This window comes from Toxorhynchites rutilus, chromosome 3 (genome assembly GCF_029784135.1).
Source record: "Toxorhynchites rutilus septentrionalis strain SRP chromosome 3, ASM2978413v1, whole genome shotgun sequence".
NCBI classification, from domain to species: Eukaryota; Metazoa; Arthropoda; class Insecta; order Diptera; family Culicidae; genus Toxorhynchites; species Toxorhynchites rutilus.
The window spans coordinates 49,322,487-49,337,384 of record NC_073746.1 but is presented as its reverse complement, the minus strand read 5'-3'; the positions used below and the strand labels follow the sequence as shown (position 1 = coordinate 49,337,384).

Here is a 14,898-nt window from a genome sequence, read left to right as displayed (position 1 = left end):
CTTCTATTCGTGCTCATAATGAAAGACGAGACGTACTTGATGCTAGAGTTCAACGAATGGCAGGGGACCGGGTTCTTTACGTTTCTCAGGTAAGCGATGATGTCGAATATATCATCCACATCAAGTCCTCGAAGAAGGTCCTTCTCTGACAGGTGTGAAGGGAATGTCCAAGCCGCTCTTCTTTCGAGTCATATGGTGAACGAGGAGATATATAGTACGAAGTGCTTGCTGGGAATTGCGAAGGTGATGCAGTCTTTATGCCGAACGTGGGATCAACCCATTATGCCAAAGGTCACTGGAGGATGGATCGGCTGGAGATAAACATTGTCGTGAAGACCGCCAACCTTCCCAACATTCCCCAGCTGCGACCGATAGAAAACTTTTGGGCGAATGGCCAAAATGGAGAGACAGTCGACCACCAGAGCCATGAAAAGGTAAAAGAACACGCCGACATACATCTTTTCATCGGCCATGGTTGAGGTTCCGCCCAACTTCCGTAAGACCGCTCAGCACTTCATTTACGATACTTCATCAAACAACCCTGCCTCTTCCTATCGAGTTTACACTAGTTCTTCCGGCTTATTTAAAACGTTAAGCCCTGACCGAGGGTACAAAGATGATCTCTTCGTCTGGCTCACGTTGGTCCCTGCGGATCAATAGGGGACTTTTATAAAAATCATTTTCCAATTTTGTTGCTGTCGCTTCCAGTTTACACTCTCTAAACAAAAAACCCACTATCGGTGCGATGAAACCAACTCAACGTATCAATCTTTGGATGCATTAGAAGCGCTCTTGAACAGTCTGCCAAATAAAAGTTTTTTTGAGGTTCATCCATTTAAGAAAATCAACATGATCAAATTGTGATATGGAAATATATTGATATCGCGGGACAATTTCGTTTCTTTTGCCAAATGCGGGACATTTCGCGGGACGTAATCTTACGCGGGACATTTTGTTGAAATGCGGGACTGTCCCGCGTAACGCGGGACGTCTGATCAGTTTATACTTGGGGCACTACTTCACCACGGAACACACGACAAAAGCAAGTCTTAATGGAGGAAAGAGAAAAACTCCGATACCATTGCTTGAGGAGTGAGCAAGAACGCACCCAGCACCCAGTTTTTGGCGAGAAATCCAGTTATATATGAACGAAAAGAATTTGCCATTAATTTTTCTTATAACGATATATTTTTTTTTTTTTCTTTGTCCTTATCGTCCACAGGGTCAAGTCATAACTTTCCTAGATGCCCACTGCGAGTGCACCGAAGGATGGTTGGAGCCCCTGCTATCCCGTATCGTGCTAGACCGTAAGACGGTCGTCTGTCCCATCATCGATGTGATATCGGACGAAACGTTCGAATACGTAACGGCTTCCGACCAAACGTGGGGAGGCTTCAACTGGAAGCTCAATTTCCGATGGTATGCTTACAGTTCCGAGCGGTAATCTAACCCGGTTAATGCGACTTTGATTTCCCCTTCAGGTACAGAGTGCCAGCCCGCGAGATGCAGCGAAGGAACCACGATCGGACGTCACCGCTCCGAACGCCTACCATGGCCGGTGGACTGTTCTCAATCGATCGAGATTATTTCTACGAGATTGGTTCGTATGACGAAGGCATGGACATTTGGGGTGGTGAGAATTTAGAGATGTCCTTCAGGGTATGTATAGTACAAGCTGTGATTGAACGTTGTTTCAGATTCGTAGTTTCGTTTTTTTCCATGTTTTTATTTTCTGTATGTAATCCAATGTTTATGTTATCGATAAATCCAAATCTCAATGAGTTTAGATATGGCAATGTGGTGGCATACTCGAGATCGCTCCCTGCTCACACGTGGGCCACGTTTTCCGTGACAAATCGCCCTACACATTCCCCGGAGGAGTCGCTAATATCGTCTTGAAGAATGCGGCCCGCGTTGCCGAAGTTTGGTTGGACGATTGGAAAGAATTTTACTATCAAATGAGTCCAGGTTCGAATCAAAACAAACAACACACCCACACACTCACAAACACACCCCTCAAATTCATTCCGTCATTTATCTCTAACACGTCTTCTCTTTAGAAAAATAGAATGTCGTGCGAATCATTCATTGTTGAGTACACGCAGTGCTGTGAACACCAATAGACTCTAGTGCGTTATCTAAGACACAGTTTTTGTATTACACCTACCTTTTTCTGAGTACACTGAACACTTCTATCGTTAGCGAACTAGAGTAGTTATGCGAATCCACTGTTTTAGTATCTGTTGAAGAAATTTCATCTCCTCAAGGTTCTTGAATTAGAGATTTCTTGTAGTCGACTTGAGTTTGGAAGAAACGTAGATGAGTTCGCGTGACAGACAGTAATTGGATCGAGTTATTCCCCTTACGACAAAGTAGTTAAATCTCAAACTTTACACGAAAAATACATGAACACTACATAGACAACTGAATCAAAAATATTATATTTATGCTCCTGTTAAGTGTGAAACTAACAATAACGTCAAAGTACTCCGTAATCATGAATTTACTACTACCTTACCCTAACTACAGTTTTCCCGTGTGCTATTAGCAACAACTTACATACATTCGGAGTTCAACTAACCGACACTCATGTGTTTTCTCGCATCATTGACAGGTATCTATTAATCACCCATTAGCCGCGTTTTCTACGCCGCCATATTGCCGCCGAGATTTGTTCGCTTCTCCAAGAAGGATTTATTTTTTTCTAATTATTTTTTCCCTAGTTCATACAGATATTCCCTTTTTGCCGTAGACTAACGCATAGTGTTTTATTGTTCTTTTCCCCGCCACCCAATAAAATCAAAACACAACACTGACCATGGCCTGTAATGTTCATCCACATTGTGTTACTAACCAAAATCGTCTGAAACCACGCCGTGACCGCAATCGTGTGACCGCTAGGTCTGGATGTGCGGCGGAACGCTGGAAATCGCACCCTGCTCACGAGTTGGTCACGTCTTCCGCAAATCAACGCCGTACTCTTTCCCGGGTGGCACATCGCAGATTGTTAACAAAAATAACGCCCGTTTGGCTGAAGTATGGCTCGACGGCTGGAGTGAATTTTACTACAATATTAACCCAGGTTTAGCAGATATTTCTTCTTTTCCGCAAACATTGCATTGTCGTTCTGTGCCCAGTATAATCCCTTGCTTTGCTTTCTTTTGCATGTTTTTATGTTTACTTTTCCGCTTTAAGCTTCCCCCCTTTTCTTTGTCGCAGCAAATCTATTATTCACAAAACCATCAGAACACATCGATATTGCTTCTCAATCTTTAATATTTCTGTAACTCTATTGCTCCTGCTCACTTTATCTTGGTGAAAAATTACATTCAATGGACTACGCGTTTGGGGAAGGATTTAAATTTGCCTACTTTTTGTCACTAACACACACACATTTTGCTTCGTCGCATGCTCTGGTAAATGTTGAATTCAGTTCTCGTTGAGGCAGCGGTTTTGTGGCTATTTAATCTGCAAATCCTCTTCCTCGTATGGTATGACTCGGAAAGTGGATTAATTTCTCGTTTGATGCTTTTTAGAGTGGTTTTTGGAAAGAAAAAAAACTGTATGAATAACTCTCAACCCACTGTGACGCACAACACACACGCTTTGACACGAATTACCTGCACATTTGATCAACAAGCCAGCCGCTTCCCCCCACGTCCACCGATGACTGCAGAAAGAGACACATATTCTATTGCACTGACTACTCTATTTACGATGCTTTTTGTTGTCCACGTTCACGCTCACGGAACTATTGAAGTTCCAATCAATATTTATTCCGTTCGAAAGCACACCCACTGCAAATGATGCGTTCGCCGCCTTTCACAACGAATACAAAAACACGACGACTGTGTCGAAAAGTTCGACCGTATGTAAAGCGGAATCCATTAGGGATATTTGTTTTGAATGCTAAATACAGAGATTGGTTCTCGACAACAACAACAATATTCTACGACCGTAATTTAAATTGAAATAGCTGGTATTTGACCTCATAGTTTTGTCGCGAAAGTTTTTCGTTCATCGATCGATGGCGGTCATTTTCACAAAAAGTCCAGAGAATGGGCTGTCATCAAACTTCTCGTCGATAAGTATCTACCATTGAATGTCACCGCTTCCGTAGGTCAGTCGAAGTTTGCTGCTTTCAGTGCCACGCTTTGCAGGTTTCTGCTATAGACTTTTTGACTCGGGATATCGATTTCAATACAGCTAGATCGGATTAAAGCTTATCTATCAAAAAGTTCATTCGTGCTTGTTAAATCACAAATATCGCTTAGGCGTCGTGCACAAATTACGTAACGCTAAAAATCAAGATTTTGGACCCCCTCCCCGCCCTACGTAACGAAATTTCGTATCTCTGATACACAGAAAGTAACACAACCTTGAATAAAAGCAAAAAATTTGCTCACTTTGATTAGAAAAATGAACCCCTGGACCATTTTTGGTAGGGATTGTTATTGAGTGATAAAGCGCCTGGCCGGGCAAGGGAGTAAAGAGTGTCCCCAAACCAAATCACTAGCTGTATGGCAAATATTGTATAGGATATTGAATAAGAAATTTTGGCGGTTTGTTTGAACACCTATGTGGATTAACATAGGATGAAAAACGTACTTTTTCGTTTATTTCACACCATCCTCAAAAGCTTCGAGATAACAATTTGAAAAAAAAATCTAGAATATGCATCTCACTACGGTGTATCAAGAAAAATTATCAAAAAAAATATTCATCAAAAATTGAAGTAATAGAAACAATAGTGAAATTTAGAAAAAAAATTTTTGGGGATTTAGAGATTCAGTACTACTCTAATTCATATTTAAATGTGTCCCTACGGCTTTTCTAGATATGTGTGATTTTTTTCAGATTTTTTTTAGTATTGCGCGGCACCAAAAAAAATTTATTATCGATTATATATAGTCGACCTTTTTTTTCAACAATTATTATCAAATCCTATACATAATAGAATCTAAAGAAAACAATTTTTTCATTGATGTATGAATGTCAAACATTAATAGAAAAATAGTTTTTTTGTGATTCGATTATGTATTGGAATCGAAAATTAACGTTGAAAGTGAAATTGCGATTATATATAATCGAGTCCGACCTGTATTTCCAAAGGAACGTAGTAAAAAGTCCCCCCAAACCAAATCACCAGCGGTATGGAAAACATTGTATAGGGTACTAAATAAAAGATTTTGTCTGTATATGTATATATGGTACATATTTAAGTCCTTATATGGTACACCATAGGATCTATGGTGAAAATGCACCTTTTCATTTTTTTCACACCATTCTCAATAGCTTTGAGACAAAAACATGAAAAAATACTGAAAGTACATCTTACTAAGGTGTATCGATAAATATCTTCAAACTATTTTTTCATCAAAAAATCTAATAATAAAAAAATTAAATACGCAGTACAATTTTTTTTTATTTATTTTGTGACATTTCGAAATTTTGAAAAAAAAATATAATATTGAGATCCACTTCTGCTTTTTTCTACATGTGGCGCAATTTTTGCTGATTTTTTAAGAGCATTGCGGGACACAAAAATAATTTCCTTCATCGTCTGCATCATTATTTTTATTTTCTTGAAATCGATTATTTTATTGTATTGGTGGTTTAAAATTATAAGATTAAAATTAAAAAAATTAAAATAATTAGGATTTTTTAAGTGTTCTTCTCATTAATCCGAATGATCTTTCCACAAGGTCTTTATTTTTTCTCACAGAGCTCTATTGTACTGCTGACTCCTATGAATTTGATAAACCATCTAAATCCAATGTAAAGATAATATCTTATATTATAAGATACGTGAAAAAAGTGAAAATCTTTTCACAGCGCAATGCTCTAAATATACCGACAAAATTTAGACATATGATAAACAAAATTTAAATAAATATTAGAGCAGTAATGTGTCACTAAATTCAAAATAAATTAAAAATTCTTAAAGGACAAAAAAAATTTCGCGCGATCCTCTTAAAAAATTCAAGAAAAAATTACGCTCCATATGGAAAAAAACAACACATAAGAAACGCATTTAAATAAGAATTAGAGTTAAATTGGATCTAAAAGTATTTTTTTTTAAATTTCGAAATACCTGAAAATATATATAATTTTTTTTGTACCGCGAGAAACACTCTAAAAATTCTGAAAAAAATCACATATACCCAAAATAGACGTAGGAAAAATCTTAAATATTTTAATAAACTAGAGTAGTACTGAATCTCAAAATAAAAAAAAATAATCAAAATTTGATTTGAAATTAAAATAAAAATTAATTTAATTTTTTTTTAGTATTTGATTTCTTGATGAAAAAATTGTTTGAAAATATTGATCGATACACCTTAGTAAGATGTACTTTCAGTATTTTTTTTTTTTATATTTTTATCTCAAAGCTATTGAGAATGGCGTGAAAAAAACGAAAAGGTGCATTTTTCACCATAAATCCTATAGTGTACCATATAAGGTCTCAAATATATGGTACTACAGGTCGGACTCGATTATCCGGGATTCGATTATCCGGAATTTTAGACTCGATTATCCGGAGTATTTTATTTTTAATTTTCGGAAATTTTGATTAATTTGTAAAATAATTCTATATTGAATAGCTAATATGGATATCAAAAGAAAGGGCTTGTTTAGTAGAATGCAGTTATTTATGAAAAATGCAAATCCAAAATGTTGGCCACTACAAAATGGAGGATTGCATATTTTCTCAGAACTCCATCCATATGGGTATCAAATGAAAGGGCTTGACTAGTAGAACACAGTTATTCATGAAAAATGCAAATCCAAGATGGCGGCCACTACAAAATGGTGGATTTCATATTTTTTCAGAACCCCATATGGGTATCAAATGATGTATGTATGTATGTTTGTTTGAATGATTGTTGGGTTGTCCCACATTAATAGAAAATTGACCCCGTTTCTGTTGAATTATTGATCTGAAATTTGGAACACACCTTTAATTCTACTGTCATTATAAAACTGCGTATTCCATGATCTTGAAAAATTCAATTTGGCCGCTGAAATCGCTGAATTGCTTGATTTGGAGAATACACTACACTATGAACAACATAAATTCGAAAAGGTCACCACCTCAAAATGGTCCCCTCAATATTGGTATCAAATGAAATGATTTGACTAATAGAATACAGTACAGGTCGGACTCGATTATATACAGACTCGATTATATGTGATTCGATTATATACAATTTTGGACTCGATTATATTCAGTTTGGAAAAAAAAAATTATGTTTCAAATATGGCTTATTTCATGAAGAAATTTAACCTTTCAACGTTAAGGTGAACTTTAAGTGGCTATTACATGTACTGTGGGTAAAAATCGCGATTTTTGAAGATTTTGCTTGAATTTTCACCAGGAATTGTTTATATCGATATTGCAGTCAAATTAAGAAAGATAGAAGTTGTGCGTGAAAGAACAAATTGTGGCGCGATTAAAGAACTTCATTTCAATTGATAGAAACAATCTAGTTTAATATTAATTTTTAGGATAAAATTAATAATAAGACATTCAAAATCATAAACATTCAAGTGTTTCACTTCCAAAATGTTATTAAAATTCACTAATTTAGTTGTTCCACTACTATATTACGTACTGTCCCGTACTTTCTCATCTTTCAAACGAAAGCATCAGAATCGTCTTCTACAGCGTACATTTTAATGTAGAGCCAGTTTGAAGCAACAGAGTCCGAAACAAAAAAAAGTTCTGTATCTCTGTCATTGTTGAAATTCGAACATATGCGTAGGAGGATTTTTTTGACGTAGAACTACGTCTTTCATTAAGGGTGCCAAATCAGAAAACCGGTCACGTTTTTATGAAATAAAGCTAACGTTAATAACTATTTTTGTCGCGAACGGATTTTGGCGATTTACATATCAAACAAATCGGAAATTCCCTAAGATTTGTTTGATATGCTATACATTACAATCCCATGGTGTGTAAATGGTTAAAATTCATGAAAACTATATGCGTTTCCATTTTCCCATACATTTGTTCTGTCCATGTGTGTGCTTTCCCGAACAGAGCTGTCAATAACGGGCAACTTATCGACGAGCAACGAAGGGGAAATCATAAGATTTAAAGTCTCCGTCAACAAAGGAAAAGAAAAAGAACGAAGCGGAATATTTGCCTAGAGTATATAAAGTGGATCTCGCTGAGGCAAACTTTCAATCTTCGTGGGGACACCGACTGAACAACATCGTTGCTGGGCATGCTGGACGGGTGAGGGATCGAATGCCTTTCTCAAGGCAATTGGGGTGGAGGAGTAATACGAGGAAAAAGTAAAGTTTTCCAAGGGCCTTTCTGAAGGTTAGAGACGAATGAACTGAAGAAATTTAAAATCTCACATGTGTTAGTTTCAGATTGAGCTGTGGACGCGACCAAATTACTGACTCGCTGATGTATCTAGTATTGCAATCATTGCATCAAACTAACCCCATTGCATTAAGGCTCTGAGCTACACAAATGTGTGGGGTATCAACAAGCCAGGCTATCGTCAGCTCACCAATGAAATAAATGTTCTGGAATTTTGTCTGTGATTTGGTTTCGCATGACGGCAGCGAAACTCTCTCCACAAAGGATGGCAGCTAAGCCGATCTACACCGGTAAAATTAACAAAGAGGGCTTCTGTTGAGAAGAGCGCAAAACGGAGATAAGTGTGTGTATATTTAATTGCTTCAAGCCATCGATATATGAATATTTGTGTGCTTACGTGCGTGCGTTTTAACGTATTGCGCTGTTGCGGGTGAACATGTCGATCCGAGCGTGGTGACAAGGAGGGAAGATAGCGGGAGGAAAATATTTGCGCTAGGTTATTAGTAATGAATCTCTGCTGAGGCAAATATTTAGCCTTTTTCCAAGCAGTTAACATTGTTTGTTTTCCGTAATCAGAAAGGCTTCGTTGGTGGCTTTTACATTGCATCAATGCATTGAACTAACGCTATGGTGAAGCAGGTGTTAAGGTTGTGCACCAAAAAAATATTTGGGGAATACCAAGTTATTCAATAAGTTATAATAAGTAATTAATTTATTTGGGTTCGCGTGCCAGTTGCAGAACTCCCTTCAACTAGGATTGCATTTGCGCTAATCTTGATCATAATGAAGCAGTGCTACTCTTTTCGTGGTTGTTGAGATTCACAGAAAGAGATTATTTCGTTTATTTAGTCACCAAGAAAATAAATATCTGGAATTTTGTATGCGATATGGTTTCGCTTGCTAGTAGCAAAACTTTCTCTACTAAGGATGATAACTACGCTTTCTCGAGCATGTATTGTTCCACAAGGAATATAATTAATCATCTTCAAATGATTCTACAAGAAAAAAAATATTTCAGGGCGACCAAACTGGTAGCATGGTTATTTCTAAAATTTCGTAGCATTTTGAAATAATATTCGCAGTTATAAACAAGCGACTTGAATTAAACTACAGCGTAGTTCTAAGTCAACAATGCGGTCGTGTCTTGGACACAACCTCCTATATTTTTTTACGCGGGGGATACGTATCTCGTAAAAAACCGCGTTAATTGGAAAATCCGCGTAAAAAAACCGCGTTAATTCGAAAATCCGTGTAAAAAAACCATGTTAATTGCAAAATCCGCGTAAAAAAAAACCCATGTCACCTAATGAATAAAAATTATTAACGCGTTACGCGTAAAAAAACCGCGTTAATCGGAAAATCCGCGTAAAAACAACCTCATAAAAAACAGCGCAAAAAAACCGCGTAAAAACCTGGGTGTATAGTGCCTCCCGTTGCTTGAACGGACTTCAATTATTCGTTCGATGCACTCTAAAATAATATTCGAAGTGATAAACAAGTGGATTGCAGAAAATAATTGCGTAGTTCTACGTCGGAAATATGCGGTCGTGTCCTAGATACAACCCGTTACAATTTTTTCATCAAATATGATCGTCTATCACCTCCTGAGAGAATCTGGATAAATTATTTTTTTTCATGTGCGAAAGGTGTTTTCTGACTTTAAGGGAATGAATCAAAAATCAAATTCCTCTTTTATTTTCAAAAACCGAAAAATACATGCAAAAAAAACAAATGAAGAAAAAAAATTGTTTTGACTTGATTATCCGGAGTGAAAAAATTACTCCGGATAATCGAGTCCGACCTGTATTGCCAAAATGTTTTATTTAGTACCCTATACAATATTTTCCATGCAGCTGGCGATTTGGTTTCGAAGACTTTTTACTCCCTTACCCAGCCAGACTCTTTGGAAATATAAAAAAAATAGAAAATCAAGCATCAAACGCATATTTTATGGTGCATTCCCATAATATTATTTCTATAAGGTGCTAATGCACTGGTAACAACTCTGAGAGCATAGATGACTTGTGCCAACCGACAAATCAGAACGAGTGATTTTCGTTGAGATAATGATTGACATGTTTCAATTGTTCGAAAGGTTGGTTTCATAAAAAAAATATTTCCATTCATTGAAAAAGATTGTTATGGAGTACCCAAATCCCCAAATGACTGAGCAAAAAACGCTCGAAACTGGGCAATATTCATGATGCGACCGATTTTCCGTTTTTCAATTTGCACCCCAATATGTTCCCGTAATCCTACGTCAAAAAGTCAACTATCATGGCCTCGTAGCGGTCAAAATTGCATCATTTTCGAACAAAATGGACCAATGCTTAACTCGGCCTATAAATCGCACCAAGCAGTGACTTTTACAGGATGCAACGTTGTTTCGGAAGAAGCACGAGGATTTCGTTCATTCCAAATGCGGTAATTTATCTTGTTTATGTATCCATTTAACCAAAAACAAGCATCATCGTTCACAAAACATTTTTCTGAAATTCATAATTAACAAGAACTTCATTTTGGAGATCATTCTGCACAATGTTTACGTGTTATTCGGGCGAATAAACACAAAACAAGAGACAGCAAAAAGGCTTGCTGCAAAGCATCAAGATATGATTTCGATACTCGAGACGTCTTACAGAAAAATGCAAATAATTGTACATTTCGATCCTCTCCGATTACCCTTGCTTGGATGTTGTTCTCGCTATAACAATGATATATTCCACGATATATCAATAAATATCTGCAGTTGATCACTGTGAACTTACCTTTAGAAGTTTCAAGTTCAGTCCATCCAAAATTTCAAGAGTTGAAGTCCATCCAAAGAAAAATTAGACTTCGTTAGATTTTTCATTAAATTTGACTCAAATTTCGACAACGTTTGTACAATGTGGCTGTCAAACTTAAATGGTCCAAATTTAAACCTCATGTGAAATTTCAGAGAAACTAAGATCGTTTTAGATCCATTTTAGAGAGATTCAATCATTCAAAAATTCCACGACATTCAATTCAAATTTTATCTCGGTTTAGGAGAAAAAATCTACTATGAAGAGTCCATAGAAGTTTCAGTAGTATTCAGGCTGAATTTCAACCATATTAGACAAAATATTTTGCAAAAGTTGTCCATACTTTCAAACTAATTCTATTTGGGTTTATAATATTCCTCAATCATCGAGTTCAGATGCCTTGGAACTTCTGCTCGGTAATTTTTACAATAGTGTTCTCAGTGATTATAAGATCTATACGAAGGCATACAACAAAACTTATAACATTCAGAAACTGGATAGATTCAGATGCCTGTATTCAGAGTTGCCAACTATAATTTTCAAAAATCAGCAAGAATGAAAATAAAAATCAGGAGAAATCAGTACTGCTCATATTGGATTGTCCGGGAAATTAATGTCGATTTGTGGAACAAAAACATACTTTTTTCAATCAAAGGATTATAATTCGATTTTCTATCCAGAGTTTTGTTTAACAATCTTTCGTCATCTTTCAGGCAGCTCAAATATTCTATTCTCCTAAATCTTGTTTGCCTCCTCATTCAAAACTGTTGCGAGCCATACTTGTGGGATGACAGGTTGCTTGGTAGTAGCTCATAATACAGAATTCATTCCAAATCTCACCAGAAACAGTGTATGACTTTCTTGAGGCGAAGATTTGTGCTTCATTTGGCTTACGCCAAGTTCTTTTGACCGCTCAATATTGTTGTAAACAGGATTGCTTTGTAGAAGCTCATGATCCAGAATTCCTACCCAATCCCACCCGGCACAGGGTACAGATCGGCTTTGGGGTTAGCTAGTTATTTCGCTTACCCAAAGATTTCAGCCGATCAACACTGTTGTCAATGATTCATTTTCATCACCCGTGACGATTTGCTTCAAAACGGCATTTTCATTGCGTTTTTGAAGCGCGTTGCAGACCGAGATGCAATCTATTAAAGGTTTCATCAAGTTTCACCAGATCCACATGAATGATTATTGTAGGTATTCGTAGAGAATCTGTTTATTTATTTGTCGTGTCCCGAGTATTATTCTTGATCAGCGTTTTGATTTGGTATTCATCTGAGGCGGCTTTTCAAATAACTTTATATAGATTATTCAATATTCTTATTTCTAAATGTTTCATATACCGATTTGATGCATTTAGATGTTAACTGCTGTGAAATATAACGGGACCTGTATCTTTTATATTTAGCTCTACATAAATGTTAGTGTCTAATATTCCTTTCATTGTTTCCGTTCCCAGTCTATTCTTTTGATCTTCGTTTTTTAAGATTGAATTGAAAGGAAAGTCGTTCAACCGATGTTGAGGAATGTGGAAGAATTGATAAGCATGGTATAAATTCTCCCAGAAGTGGAAAAGCCAGTATGTCCCCGGATCTTTCGATCGTTGATAGTTTATTCCGGAAACCTGCAGCACCAGAGTCAATAAAAGGAAAATTTATATTCAGAATTTATCTGTATTCATAGTTCATGTTTTGGACTGAATATTGTTTTCAAATTTTGGTTCGATTATATAAATCCCATTATATTGACTTTGGAAACAAATTTTTTTTCTTAGGTACTTTTACACTCTGAAGCGTGCTCCTTCATCAATAATCAATTCCTCAGATTTGTGTTGAAAATCTTAGAACAGTTTGAGTGTTGTGAATATAATTCGGGATTTTCATTCTGGAAATGCACATATTTGTACCAGAAGAATTTTGGTAGGGATTCTAGTATGTTTGTTATGGATATTTTTTTCTGATAATATAAAAAGTACAAAAATCAGGAAAAATCAGGATCATTTTTATAAAAAACAGGAAAATTTGATTGCTTGTCAAGATATCAGGGAACGTGACAAAAAGTCTGGGAAATTCTGAAAAATCAGGAAGGTTGGCATCTCTGCCTATATTCCGAGTATTTTCCACACTTTTCATCATCCATAATCCATCCATCCACTGTTCATTTGGTGTTTTGTCAGCATCTGATAGTACAGATTGGGAGCCCATACTTTGTTCTGATGTTGTTCTTTGTTCTGATTGAGGGTACGATTTGTTCGGTAAGATTGGCAACTTTCTCGGAGACATATTTTGCCGCACAGTGCAATGACCAGCATTTAGCCTTTTCCATAATTATAGTCTGAGATTTTGAAATAAGAATTAAACTTCTGGATAACGTTCAACCGTACAACTTTCGAGAAATCGCTTCTTAGACAGCCACCACACAGTGTTTTGCTTATTGCTAAAACTATGGTAACAATGAGGATATGTTTACTAAAAACAAAACGACGTCAAAAAGCATCCAAATTTGGCCACCGTTCTCAAATGTTCTAAACTTTAGAAATCTTTGTTACTTTGCACAGGGTTCCTCTAAAGCCAGCGCTACACGATGCTACGAACACCCTAGAATGCAGGACGCTCGATGATTCGACGCTTCGTGTAGTCGACTGACGAGCTACGAACCTCCAATGTCGAGTGTCGAATATTCACGATGGAAGATAATCCGTTTGTTGTGGATTACCTTCCAACGCGAGTGGCACGAGTCAAAGGATTTTTGTCATTCGTTGATTCGACACTCGATGACATTCGATACACCGCTATACGATTCGTCCGAATCTATCTTTGACAGATTGGTTTGTTTACAAGTTTTAGATGAAGGAACTATGAAATTGATTCATAAAATTCAAAATGTTCGGCAAAATATTGCAGTTTAATAATGTTAATTTCAAGCATTTCTAATTTACAGCCCGATATCAGTACAATTGCTACGGCAGCAATTTCAATACTCGCATCGTCATCCAGTTTCCTAACGTTTTTTATGCTAAATAAAAACAATAAACATTCGATCCAAATACTCGCCGATTGTTTGGACTGATTGCATTGAATCGAACATTCACTTCACCGTGTAGCAGCACATTCGTCACAACATTTGTCGATTCATCGAGTCAAATGTTTGAGTCCAACATTCGAGTGAAACGTTGGACGAATCGTGTAGCGCCCGCATAAGATGAATCCTCTTTGAGGGAAACAAAATGATGATACGATTGTAACAATGATTGCTAAACAGCAGCTTATTCTCACCAGTAAAAATGAAACCCATTACCCGAATTGTCAACTGCTGAATTTAATCCCCAATCAACTTAAGCTGGACGTCAATAAATTATACATTTCCACTTAAATTTTCCACCCCATTTTTCATCATATACTTGGAAGAATAACACCACAAAGCACCATTCAATCTGTCGAGTACCCAGAAAGCCTAACATGGACGGAAATCACTCGATTTATACCAAACCACTCCAACGTTCTTTTCTTCTGCTCGAGAATGTTCAATTTTCCATTTGAACTCTTCCCACATTCAAATTTTTCCTCGAACAATTTTTGTTTCTCAACGGTGGTTACTTTTTCGCCTGTTTCCAAAGCTTATCCCCCCACCGTTAAAATACATGTGTGTGTGTGTACCTGATGTGCTCCCGTGGCCGAGTGGTTAGCGTCCCACACTATCATGCCGGGGGTTCGGGTTCGATTCCCGTTCTGGCCGGGGGATTTTTCATCAAAGAAAATTCTTCCGGGTTGCACT

The 14,898-nt window shown here is 36.9% G+C and overlaps 1 protein-coding gene across 4 annotated transcripts in view; it reads left to right on the top strand.

Annotated features, from left to right (window-relative positions):
- Positions 1 to 14,898, top strand: part of LOC129774925 (polypeptide N-acetylgalactosaminyltransferase 5) — a 162,761-nt gene that overhangs the window by 136,550 nt on the left and 11,313 nt on the right. For 3 of the 4 annotated variants that reach the window (XM_055779004.1, XM_055779006.1, XM_055779005.1), the window contains 3 exons: positions 1,223 to 1,419; positions 1,482 to 1,659; positions 1,788 to 1,968. In XM_055779004.1, the coding sequence (XP_055634979.1) occupies positions 1,223 to 1,419; positions 1,482 to 1,659; positions 1,788 to 1,968 (556 nt within the window). Of the gene's footprint in view, positions 1 to 1,222; positions 1,420 to 1,481; positions 1,660 to 1,787; positions 1,969 to 2,901; positions 3,083 to 14,898 lie in introns of all 4 variants that reach the window. The other variant, XM_055779003.1, reaches the window with a different exon arrangement.